Below are 13171 nucleotides of genomic sequence, written 5' to 3'. Positions count from 1 at the left end.
GGAGGTATAAAAAAAAAACAGAGGCTCTGGAGATATTCAGGCAGCAATTCTCAGCTGAAAGAGCACAGGACACAGGTCCTTTTCTTCAGACTCTTGTTTTCAGGGCAAAGGGCTGCTGGAAATAGTTATTGTTGACTCTGGCTGAGAACTTTAAGGGATAAGAGGTATCACTACTTATCAGAAACAGCAATATCAGGGTGAATGAAAAAGGGATGGCTGATGTGATGGGGGACTGCAGTGGGCTATGTAGCTCCTTTGTGACATGGCTGGTTGCTGCTGCCTTAAGGCAGGTCTTCCGTTCATTAGGGGTGATTACCCTCATGCCGCCCTTGGTATGGTTCATCCCCAGTCATCCTGTTGTTTGTTTCCCATTACGTACATTTTTGCATCAGATTTGACGTCAACTCCAAATGTGATCACAGCTGAATTTACATCTGACGCTCAGCAAAGCTCTACCTAAGGGAAGTCTGGAGGTTTTTTACTTGAAGTAGGCTATTATAGCTCGTAGTCCATTGCAGGTGGTAAGCAAGCAACACAGGGCTTGCCAAAAAATGGTATACCACAGGGTCAGCACAAGGCCACCTTTGACAGCTGGGAAGAGGCAGCAGTTTCTGGCTTCTGCTGATTTCCTATGGTATATTTGAACTCTACTCTGGGAAAGAAATCAGTCTGGCACGCCACTTCAGAAAGGCTACTGAACCCTCTTCTACCACGGCTACTATCTCACTTGTTCTTGGAAGCGTTAAGTACTCCGAAACACTGGAATCAAGATGGGTTTGGGATCTTTGATGTGTTTGATGTGCTTTTTTTGGTTTTGGTTTGTTTTTTTTTTTTACCTGCTACTTTCCACTTGGAGTTATTTGCTGAAGACAAGTCTTTAATAGCATGGAATCGGCATGTTTCGGACTCTCACTTGCTACCAGTGCATATTGTTCCTGGTTTTGGGGTTTCTTTATTCAAGACCAAAATATATCTATGTTTCAACCTTGCACTGATATAAAGCTTGTGTATCACAAATGCTGATTTGTAGAAAAACACAGAAATCCCCAAACTCTGCCATTACAAGTGACTCGAGGAACTACTTAGCTGGTCATCAGGATCCACTGGGAGTTTCTCAGCCACTGAAGCTGGGACAAGCCCTGACTCAAGGAGATCTCAGCAGTGTTGAACAGAGATCTTCTGCTCAGTTTAGATGTCTTAAGCAGTCAATCAATTTTCTATCATTACAATCTGGCTTGGCCTTTAATACTTTCTTAGTTCTTCTTATCTGCTCTTTTTTTGTTTCTGATATGTCCTAATGCCCTCCACTCTGGACACTGTTTCTTCTGTTACATACTGGGCCCACAAAAGCAAATATAGTTGGGCTTCAGCTGACCAGCATAAAATTGCACTAAGCTCCAGCTTCCCCCATGGTATATTACTAAACCACACAACAGTCACAGTTCTGAAATGATCTGTAAAGGTTACCACAATAACAGCAGGATGCCATCTTTTTTATTTTGCACTTGGCTTTTAGAGTTCCCTATCTGAAAGTACATCAAGTCTCTGTGGAGCTCTAACATCAATGCCACATTCTATGAAGCAAGGAAAATATAATATTTTTACAGTCGGTCTTTAAATCATTTTCTGACAACAAATCAATCTTACAAGAAGCCTTGTTGGTGTTATGAGTAAGAGGAGAGATTTTGAGATTAAAGTATAATAATAGTTCGCTGTCTCCACAAATTTGCTCTTTCAAGTATCAAACTATTGCATTCTGCTGCTGAGATCTAATTAAGTCCCACCAATCAGATTTATGATAGTGCTAATAGGAAAAAGGATCGTATAATGCTGTTAATGTGTGCTCTATAATTAACATTAATGGGAGTCGTGTGGTTAAATGCTCCTTGCATCACCCTGAAATCAGACCTGTAGGTGCAGTGTTTACTTTATAATTGTGGGGAAGTAGTGATAGATACCGGGCAATTGCCCATCTTACCAATTAGCAAAAAAGTTAAGAGATGCTTCAGGAATCCTCTGCCCCATAATGGTGCTTGACCTTGGAGCCCTGTGGCTGGTGATGAGTCTTCTCCTGCAACCCTCCACATGGTCCTGTGACACTGGTACCTGGGCTTTTATGAACTGGATTGCAGTAGAGGAGCGGGAAGGTGATGAGAGCTTCCTGGCAGGGCTGTACCCCCTTTTCTGTAATCCCGTGCCCAGGTGCCTTCTGGAGCCTTCAGTATTTCATGGAGACAGTTTCTGCAGAACTGGCACTTTGTAGACCCAAACCCTTGGTAACGAGATCCAAAGACCGTGGAGCCATTTTAGGCTGAAATACAACTCTGACATTTGGATACTTGTGTCCACTAAAGATCCTGGGTTTTTAGCTTTAGTGGTTAAACCCAAACGGGTAAGTGACATTCTGTGTGCCCTAAATCATCATTATTGTTTCACAAGGAGGTATTGCTCTGTCTTGAGGCCCGTGGATAACATTCTCCTTAATTAGAAAAGTAGTGTTTTACCCCCTCTCTCCAGGGGTGCAATTTATTGGCCAAGGGAAAGGCAATGAAAATCATTAAACCTTAAATCTCAGACCTGACACAGAGCACTTGGCTACCTCAACCTTTTCCTCTCTGACACAAACTGCCCTAAAACCAACCAACCATTCCAGCCCTCTGTGTAACCATTGTGCGTTTGATATGTGATGTTTATTTTATTTTTGCAGGTGTAAATTTAAGTTGAGGCCAAATCTGTGGAAGTTACAAAAGCTAGAGATGCAAACAGGAACTGCGAAGTGATATATGCTCAGCGATAAGAACTCGGGGTAAAGCAGGATATTAACTGTAAGAAATGTGAAGTCCTAATTTCTCCCCAGCTCCCCAAATAGAAAGAGAGTGGAAATAAATGCTTCGAAGTAGGATATTCTTGGTGAATTAGAGTGAGTGTTTTCATTTTATCTTCCTAATAATGATTTAAGATGACTTTTGCATGAATTTAAGCACTATAAAGAAATGAAAGCCTGGGAGGAAGATGGTTCTGAGGAAGATTTCCATGTTAAAATATTGAGAATGATTTTCAAAAGCATTTAAGTGACTTATAGCCTACATCTCCTGAACTTAAACTCTTAAGAGAAAACATTTTAAAGATGCCTGAGGGTGCAATTACGCTTCACAGCTTGAGCAGTCCTAACCATTCCCTCCCCTTTTTGTTCAGACTCAAGTCCAAGGCCCCTTCCTCTGTGCTTCGAACCAGCTTTCAACCTATCAGACCCTGTGTAGGGCGACTGCAAACAGTTAAAAATAAGCGATTTTATCCCTTCCATTTAGTAAGTTGAGCCAGCTTAGCAAAGGATCCAGCCACCCCCAGAATTCGTATGAGGGGAGGATGAGATGACATCTGGGTCAGGTCTTCAATCTGACCTCTTGCAATGCCCAACTTCAGCCAATGGGCATAGAAACCAAACTTCCATTTTCAAAAAATACTTTAGGCATTAAATACAGTTTTTTGTTTTTTTTGTTTTTTTTTTTTTTTTCCTCAAGACATTAACTCTTTAAAGCTTGGGTCCTTTTGGGAATGAAACTCCATATCCTCAAGAATTAATTTATTAGACCCCTCTTGGTTGTTTCACGGGAATTACGTGATCTCCCTACCACCTCCACGGTGGCCTCTTGCTCTCCATCGTGGACACCAATTCTGCACCCGTTAACGGCAGTGAGCCTGGGGATGCAGACGAGGGAACTGCAACCGGTGCCGGGAACAAGCTGCGGTGGGGATGGGCGCCCCGGGCAGGGCTCTGGGCCACTTCCCCTCGGGACAGGCGCCCCACGCCTCCCGTCCGGCCCCAGCTCCCACCTGAACGCCTTCCCGTTATCATCCCCCACACGCGAAGAGCGCCCAGCGGCTCTGCCCCTCGGGAGGTGCTTATGGCTTTACAGGGGACGCTCGGCCGGCAGCTGCTCTGGCACTCGCTCTGCGGGACCAACGCTGCCCCGCACCCCACAGGGCCGCCTCTCTCCACGCACAATCCCGCCGCCCGTGGCCGCGAAGCGCTTCTCGCTCCCGTCAAGTGTGTCCTCTACTTGACAGTGGCTTTCTATGCCTGTGAAGTGGGGCGCTCATCTCCTGTCAAGAAATGTGAAATGAAATGATTTCCAAAGTTATTACTTATAAAAAGGCTAAGAAGGAAGTCAGATCTTGCCTGGCGGTCATACAAGTGGTAGATGGAACTCATGTGTGGAGGTAGTGTGTTCTGACTGAAGAGTTAACCAGAAAATTTGAGGCAAAACTCTGGAGTTTGTTAACGGGTTACATTCTGTAGTGCGTTGTTAGTTTTAGGTATTAAAAGAACTGTAATTATCATTCAAACCCTTGAGACTGTGTCTTCTTTGAGCTGTTGTATTGTGTGTAAAAGGGATGATAGTAAAATATGTATGTTGCTCTTCCCTGAGTTGTCCTGTTCATTGTTCTTTGGAGCTATATCTATGAAATATGGACAAGACTCAGTCTTATAGCTAATGACTGCTTTGACTGCAAGGACCATGTGCATCTGTTGGTATTTTTTGAGCTTCAGTCCTGTACGAACCAAGGTGGGGGGGGGGGTCTTTTCCATGGTTCTGGGGATCACCAGCACTTCAGAATTATTTTTTTTTCCTGTTGATTTGATCTGTATTTACATGACTCATTCAGAGTTTCATATCCCTCTTCCTCATTATAATTATTAATGTGTACTTTAAACCATGGTTAGTTGAAAGCTCAGTCTTACACCTGTCTCTTGTGGTTGAAATATGTAGAATATTTGGGGAAATAAAATAGAAAGATAGAAGCTAAATGCTCTTTTTCTGATTCTGTGTTTAATTCTGTAAGAGCTCTAAAAGAGAAGAAACAGCTGTCTCCTAACTTTCTGTTCAATATATGTTCATTTGAATTCCTGTTGAAAATTGCTGTTTAGTTAGCATAAAGTTTGGCATAAATAGTAATGGCCTAATGTGGGAGGTGATTTTATAGAAAGTAGGTTGTATTTTCTGGCATTTTTCCGATTTAGTATTTTTAACATCTTAAAGATGCAAAAAGTTTAGTGCTTGTATTTGTAGATTGGAGTTGTTATGGGCGTGTGTCTACCTCTTTAAAGGTGAATTGATCGCTTGTAAATCAAATTATATTATCTGGTGGTTTTGAATATGAATAAAGTAGAGTTTACTGTTGAAGCTACAGGGAAGGAGATAGTTTTATCTAGAAGCATTCTTCAAGCTAAAGTAAGCATTAATGATGCAGTTGTGAGTTGGAAAGCTGCTTTTGTAGTATCTTGTCCAACTTCCTAGTCTTTTCTGCATATGAAAAAAAGTGTTTGAAATACAGGCTAACTTTGTTGTGTCATCATAGGAAGCAATTCTCCTAACAATAAGAATAATATATCAATAATATTGATGTTGTTAATAACCTGAAATGAGCAGAAAGATCTTTTTAACTATTCATCTTAACATTTCTCATTCTATTTAGTATGTAACACAATGCAACAAAGACCTCAGCCAACGAGCCAAACCTAAGTCAGATTCAGTTGCATCTCCTTTTCGTGAGCTTCAGCAATTGGATCAAGAAAAAAAGGTTATACACAAGATCAGACCAATTTCACCTGTTCATCAACCTTTGTCTGAGACATCAATCAGAAATGAGGTGAGGGAAATGAAGTCAGCGGCAGAAACTGAAGACTCAGTCACACCAGTAAGAGCAGAATCCAAAGAAGACAGACAGTGGAAAGAAATGAAGCTACAGCTGAATGATTTGCCTGGAATTTTGGCACGCTTATCCAAAATAAAGCTTACAGGTACTACTGGTCATTTTTTCACTTCTGTGCATCCTGCTTGGTATCAGAATTCTTGAGTATGTTACTGATACTGTGTAGGTTTTTGTGTGATAATTCCTGCTTTTACTGACACAAAGTATGTGGGTCAATTCCATCAAATGTGTGCAGGGAAAAATTGTTTTATAGAAGCATTTAATATTTTTCCCATAAATTTGCTTAAAAGCAGTGAGGAGGAGCTTGCATCATATCATCAGCTAGCTTTTGATAATCATAAACAAGAATTAGTACAAAAAATAAGGTGAAACTGGGTTAGGAAGTGAATTTACAAGCATCATATTAAGTATTTAAAGCAATATTGCTTAAGTTTACCAATGTTCTGTCTTACCTTTCACTTTAGTACTGCTTATTGTGAGATTAGTATTAAAAGTACCAACAAAAGATAACTCAAATAATTTTCTGGTTTATAATGAAAAATATTTGAGTTTGACCAATTAAACTTTCTAATGTAAGGTATAATTTATTTTTCTAGTCAGTGATAGCATTGTATCTTCAAACCAGCAGTTTGTTAAGCAGTTGCCTCGTAACCTAACTACATTTTCTCTTGTTCTAACAGTAATACTTAACAACTATAAATTACTTCTTTGCCAATAGGTAGTGCTATATATACTTTTATGTCTGAGGAAACTAATGGTCTGACCAGAACTTTACATCTTGTCTGTATCAGGGCCAAGAACAGACATATAATTTCCTAAGTCCCTACTCTAGTGATCTCTCCAGTGGGTGAAATAAATTCTTAATAATGAAACTGTTGTTCTTTGCCATAACGATTTGTTATAATAAAAATCCTGAATTCAGTTTACTTTTTGAAACTTTTTGTCTTGCAATATATACGTTTTCATTGTTTGTTTCTTCATTTTAAAATTGTGCTGACCACATAGAGTGTACAATGGTCACTTAAATTTTTCTCTAATAAAAAGCCTTGTAGTTCTCCGTGTTGATGAAACATCTCATGTTTTGGACTTGGCAAAACTCATCTTGTCTGTTTGTCCAAATATTCTTCCTCATTATTTTTGAAAAACCTCAAGGCTTTTATTTTGTGTTGGTAAAGAGTTGGGTTAGGAGACTTGAGGAATGAAAAGCAACATGTCTTCTGATACTTCACCATGTCACTTTTTACATATTAGCCTTGGTAATTCCAAATTTAGGTATAAACCTTTTACTAGCACATTCAGCAGTTATCAGTATTATTGTACTTCAGATTTGCAACAGCTTTGTAACACATACAACCTGAACTATTGCCTCTTTCTTTCTGTGTAATGCAGGTCTTGCCTTTTTCTCCCCTGTGCTGTTCAGTTTTAGTAATATTTTGTTTCTGTTGGCTTACTGAGGATAACTTATAAGTGCTGTATGAACAATTAGCTCTTCTGGCATATTTTCAATTAGGTGATTTTATTTGAGTGGCTCTTTTATGTGAACTTGAAAGCTGTGCTAATTATTGAAGTAGAATAAATTTTAAAAAATCTCAATAGAGCCAGAATTGAAAAGTTGAAATGCCATGATTAAGTAACCAGAGAGAGACAGAAAAAATGAACTGTTTTAAGCACTTGAAATGTGTGTTCTTATGTTTGCTGATATATTTGCTCAGTGTTAGTATCACTTGTGAGTATTATGGATGGTCCTCAAAACATGAGTGTCAAGACTGCAGCAAGATGGAAGAGTGTCTTTTTCTGGAGAAAATAATTTTTTGTGATACTCTTTTTCTTTTTGCATGGCCTCTGTGTCTGCAAAACTTTTCAATAGCTTCTACTAGGCTCTTTTTTGTTAAATGCAAAAGGCAGTATTGACATGCAGGCAAGTACCACTCTGGTTTTAAAAGAGGGTGTTACCTGAAACCTGTAGAATGCAAAGGTTATAGAATTTTATTCCCTTCAGTACTGTTGTGTTGTATGAATCTGCTTTTTGAGATGTCCTGTTCTTGATTCAAGGTATGTGTAGGAAATTTTGTACCTGTTGAGAAGGTACAGATATATAAAAATAACCTTAACCTCTCTTCTTATTGTGATACAAAAGTTTTTGGTAGGGAAGATGATCTGAGGTGGGGAGATTTTATTGGAAGTAGAAAGTGTAAAAGACTACTTTGGACAAAGAGGGGTTTGTAGGAGGGGTGTTCAGTTGTTGGTCTTTATTGGTCGTAGGATAGTGTAGGAGATGAGCAGGACAAATATTGCGTAGTGTGCAGAGCACGGAAACAGAATTACCTTTTTTTTCCAACTTGTGTAATTATTTAGAGAAATTATATATTCTGTAAAGAATAGGGTGGTGTAGTTCTTTATTTTTTTTTTAAAGGAAAATAAATTATCTGAGGTCAGTTTTTAAGTTACAAATGACACAACTCAATTCCTTTCACCCATGAAGTTCTGATAGATCTCATATCCTGTGTGGGTTTTTTGGCAGACTCTTTATTTATACTTTTTAGAGTATAAAATAACAAAAAAACAAACTCTGCATTATGCTAAAATGGGACTTCCTTATGCCCTTTTCTTTTCCCGCTGCTGAAGTAAAGAGAATGTTTGTTTGTATTCTGAACTGTAATTCACCTTTGAAAGGAAATGAGTTTAGTTATTACCATACCCTCCTGCTTCATGTAAACTGCAGCTCTTGTGACTCTGCCATTAGAAGCTCTGCCTTACCAACAGGAAAGGTTTTTTGTTTATATTCTTTTGCCATAGAAAACAATTAGGGAACTTTTAATTACTTGTCGCATAATCTACCTTTTGGTGTTTGGTTTTCGTCCTTTCCCTTCTCTGTGGTGTTCCCTGTTGTCTGCTGTCTGAACAGCTGTATCTTGCCATCCTGGCACGTGGAAAGCTAATGCATCTGTCCAGTTAAGTTTTCGGAATTAAATGTCATTGTCTTCAATTTTATCCTGAAGTTCATGTGTAGATGGAAATAGGAAAGAGAGATGCAAAGTATGGTGACAGAATCATAGAATCGTAGAATCATAGGAGGAAAGTCGAATGATTTCTAATGCAAACTCATTAAGAATTTCAGGTCATCTCATCTTCTTAAATTTAACTTCAAGTTTACATTTCAGTGATTTTTTCTCCGGTGATCCCAGATAAAAACTAAGATAAGCTGTATGCAAAACCACAGGAAAATTAAACTTCAGTTTTTAATTTGGGAGAAGCGTGATGATGACATGATATGAAAAATGCTGAGTATTCTCATTAGATATTTCTCTGTGGTTTGGGATCACTTCATCATTGTTGCTCTTGGAGTCAAGGAAGTCTTGCACATTGGTCTTTTGGTGAGGACAGCCAGCTAGATGTATATAGTACCTTATGTAGCACCTGTCTGAGAGGTAGGTGTATCAACATGGGTCAGATGTAAACTTAATTTCTAAACTGCTTTAGAATTTTTAATCTAACTCACAAACTCATTGAGAAAGAGGGTATGTCTTTAGCATGTCTCCATCTCTGCTGTGCCTGGAAGAGTTAGTTGAGTCCTGACTTCAGACTGCTGTTACAATGCTCTCCTTCAGAAAGTCATACCAGCCCGTGTGTTTCAACCATTTATCTACCTATCCTTTATCCTATGTTTTAATATCCTACAGTTAATACTTTTATTTAGACTTTTGGTAGTGTTTTCTTTAAATTACATTTTAATAGTCAATCCATTAAAGCATGAAGAACGTTGCTTTCCTGTTCTGATTAATGAAGACTTGTTTCAGATCTCACCAGAATGGCTTCTGCACTTGGTATCTTGCTTTGGTGCAGTGTGTGCAGTATCCATGCAGAATCACTAGTACCTCAGAGGGACACTTCAGGAAGTCATCTAATCTATCTTCTCTCAAGGCACGATCACCTTTAGGTATATCATTCCTGACTTGATATTGCTTTTTCCATTCATAAAACCAACCAGGGAACCTGGGCATTCTGCAGCAGTGTGTTGCTGCCCTTACTGTTAAAAAGTGTCTCTGTGTCTAACAGAAACCCTACTTTGCTTCACTTTAAGTATGTTACTATTTCTCCAAATATAAAGAAATCTAGAAACCTTCTCCAAGTAAGCTTATTTTTTGCTGTGCTTCTCTCATTGCAGCTGTGAGATGTTGATTGGTCATCTCTAGCTCTCGGGGAGTTCAGCCCAGTATCCTATTAATGTTATGTAAGAAGAGTTGAGAGTAGATTACCTCTGGTTTTGTCATGGTCTCTGCCTTAGAGCTAGAACAGGCCAGCCTGAGGTGTTTGCACATCTGTAAATATGGAGTAATTAGTCATTTTTAATAGAGTCATTCCAGATTTTACCATGGTGAGATCAGAATCAAACATGCTGTGCTTTTTCCTCAGCAAAGTGTAATGTGCATGTTACGGACAGAATCGCAAGACTGATATAATCACTTCTCTGAGGAGGCCCATAAATCTTTTCAATATTTGTTTTTAAGTTAAAGATTTACATAAGGCCATCTGATCAGTAGGAGCTCCTTCCACAGGAAGGAGGATATGGACATTCTCCAGTCAGGTGTCAGAATTCCTTTAAAGACAGATTTGGAAGCATCTATGCTTTAGTTTTCAAATCTTTCTTTTTAAATATGTGAATCTTTACACAGAGAAGACATTTCATAAATTGTAATGGGATGTTCTGGCTTGACGTAAGGGGGGAAAAAAACTTTCACCATGAGGGCAGTCAAAAATTGGAACAGGTTGCCCAGACATGATGTGAAATTTCAGTCCTTGGAGATGACAAAACCCGAAGGGATCAAGCTTGAATTCAGCATTGACCCTGCTGTGAGCAGGAGGCTGGCCTTCATGATTACCTGAGATCCCTTCCAATCTGAATTACTCTGTGTTATAGCTAGACAGTGTTAAACAAAAACCTAGGAGTAAAGACTGCCAGCTACAAAACTGTGCTTGGTTTCTACATCACGGATTTAGTGACCTACATTTAAGACTTGCACTGTGGACAAATATGATAATGAGCATTTTCAGTTTTGGAGACGAATAGAGTGTTTTTTCATGTGTCCCCTTTTAAAATATTCCTGTCTTGTTTACTAGAAAACAGCTGGAATTTATTGGATGTATTGCTTACATGGGAATTTGTGCCTGTGTGTGAGCGATCCTCTAGCACAGAAGTGTTGAATTGGAAATTAGAAGCCTGAGACATTTGTTACTGATTTACAGTGTCATCGTGAACATCCTGCTTCATCTCTGTGTTTCTTCTGTATTTGTAAAATGAAGATATCCAGCTTTACATAATGACTCTTGAGTGTTACCAAATCCCTATGTAATTGAGCAACAATGACTAAATAAGGTGCCTATGTTGTGTTTGTAGGCTAAAATTCTGGTAACAGCTGCTCTAGTAAAAAAAAAAATAAATTTGCTTTAGTGGAGTTCTAGTATGTTTCCACTTTATTCTGGAATAATAACATTTATTATGGCATTTATTCTTTAAATGGTAGCTCTAATATAGCCAGAAACTTTGACAAAGATATATCAGTGCATATTTTTTAGATGATTACTGGTCTACATTTATTTTCAGTTCTAAATAGATTTTGTATGCCTGTCAAAGTAGTTATCATTTTGTGATTAACAGTAACTATTATCCTATCAAAGAAACAAAGTTTAATAATGGCAGCTTTCTGGCAATTTGTTTTCCATGCTATGAGAAAAAACTAATGAGAAAAATATAAACTATTATTACAGTTTATTTTTCGCAAAGCATTTTTAAAATTGTTTGATGGTTAAAAGAAATTATCTGCTCTGTTTGTGATATTGCGCTTGAATTTTATTTGCTATGATGCAAATATTTATTTCAAATTACTGTCTCAGATTTAACTTTCAGGATTTTGGCCTTCTTTAGTGTGCAGGTTATAATCTGCAACAAAATTTAGATATGCCTGTGGCCAAACAAATGTAAATTTATAAAGGAATCATTGGTCACTTGTATAACACTAATACTGATGCTACATTTAGCTTTCTAGAAACCAAAGTGTGAAAACTCCAGACAGAAAATTCCATCAGCTTTTGGAAAGCTAGTTGCCTTCAAGGAGGATACAAATGTTTGTGGTAAAACAGTGAAACTGTTTCTTAAAGTAGAAACGCATTTGCTTTTGTCCTTCCATACGTACTGATATATCATCAGTACTCGAGTAGAAAGGAAATCTAAAGCTGAATTGGTTTGTTTTGGCTTTCTATACTTCTATTTTGGCTTGGCTACTTTTTAATAGGAGGTGAACAAAATACAGCATAGTGATTCGCATGCTATAAATACAAATACAGGGATCTATAAAGGCATATCACATTACAATGAAGCTGAGGAGGAATGTAAAGAATACACTGTAGACTTTTTGAATGTGTTTTTATGATAGAAACATAATTCACTCTTTTGGTCACCAACCCATTAGCATTTTCTTTTTCATTTATATTGAAATGGAAGACAAATGTCCCCTGTTAGTTTTTGTTAAAGCTGAAGATGTTTAAAAGACTGAAAATTAGGTGTAAGCTGAGATCATAAGTTTAAATCCTGGCTTCTTTTGAAGAGCATATATAATGCCAACTCTCATCAACAAATCTTGAAAGGATCAATTCCATCTATTATGCAATAAGGTGAAGTTAATTTGGCCCCTAAAGCACTAAACTAACAGGGATTAAAAAACAAACAGAGTCAATGACCTCATTCCCTTGATGTGATCTCAATTAAATATACTTTTCCTCCATGAGGAAAGTAGAAGGGTAAATTATTGCTTCCACAGTAAAAGAAAATAAACTTCCCAATCCAAAGGGAACATTTTCTTATTTACCTTTAACGTGTTGCATTTGGATTGCTGGGCGATGAGACAAGCAGGGAATGCCTTGTGTTCAGAGCACTGCCCAAACAACTAAAATACCTGTTACAGTGGGATAAGTGAGAGGATGTACTACAACCTTTTTTAATGAGATCCTGATAAGTCACGCTGAAATAACTGGCTGAAATTAATCTAGAGAAATCAATGGGGACTTTAATTAGTGCTGTAGCTGTACAGTATTAGAATTTCTTTAAGGTCAGTATAATGGTAATGTTACCCTGACTGTTTGCCAATCTGCTTCACCTTTCTTCCTCAGTAAATGGGTTGGTGTTTTCCCATAATAAATTGATGTAAAGTGCTCTCTAAGATAAGTTTTAATTAAATTCTTGTCTAGAAATGAACGTGTGATTTATTATGAAAAAAAATGAATGTAATCACTCTTAGAAATGCGAATGCCACTGTTTCACTGTCATCTTTTCAGTGTATTTTTTAACTCAGTTGTAAACCAATGGATTTCATGTTTTCTTGTGCATTCTACTAAGAAATATCCAAGAGTTTTGAAACCAAGATGCTTTTGTATTTATGTAATAAATGAGGTCCAGTCCTTC

General features: G+C 38.0%; 1 protein-coding gene across 1 annotated transcript in view; it reads left to right on the top strand.

The window, feature by feature from the left end:
• The first annotated feature begins 5460 nt into the window (after positions 1-5460).
• The window catches only part of LOC113486753 (protoheme IX farnesyltransferase, mitochondrial), a 103253-nt gene continuing 95542 nt past the window's right edge, over positions 5461-13171 (top strand). The window contains exon 1 of the mRNA XM_026860973.1: positions 5461-5803. Coding sequence (XP_026716774.1) covers positions 5662-5803 — 142 coding nt within the window. The 5' untranslated portion in view covers positions 5461-5661. The remainder of the gene's footprint in view (positions 5804-13171) is intronic.

Source organism: Athene cunicularia, assembly GCF_003259725.1.
Source record: "Athene cunicularia isolate RWA chromosome 18 unlocalized genomic scaffold, athCun1 chr18_part1, whole genome shotgun sequence".
Lineage (NCBI taxonomy): Eukaryota > Metazoa > Chordata > Aves > Strigiformes > Strigidae > Athene > Athene cunicularia.
This window is presented reverse-complemented; position numbering and strand designations above follow the sequence as displayed.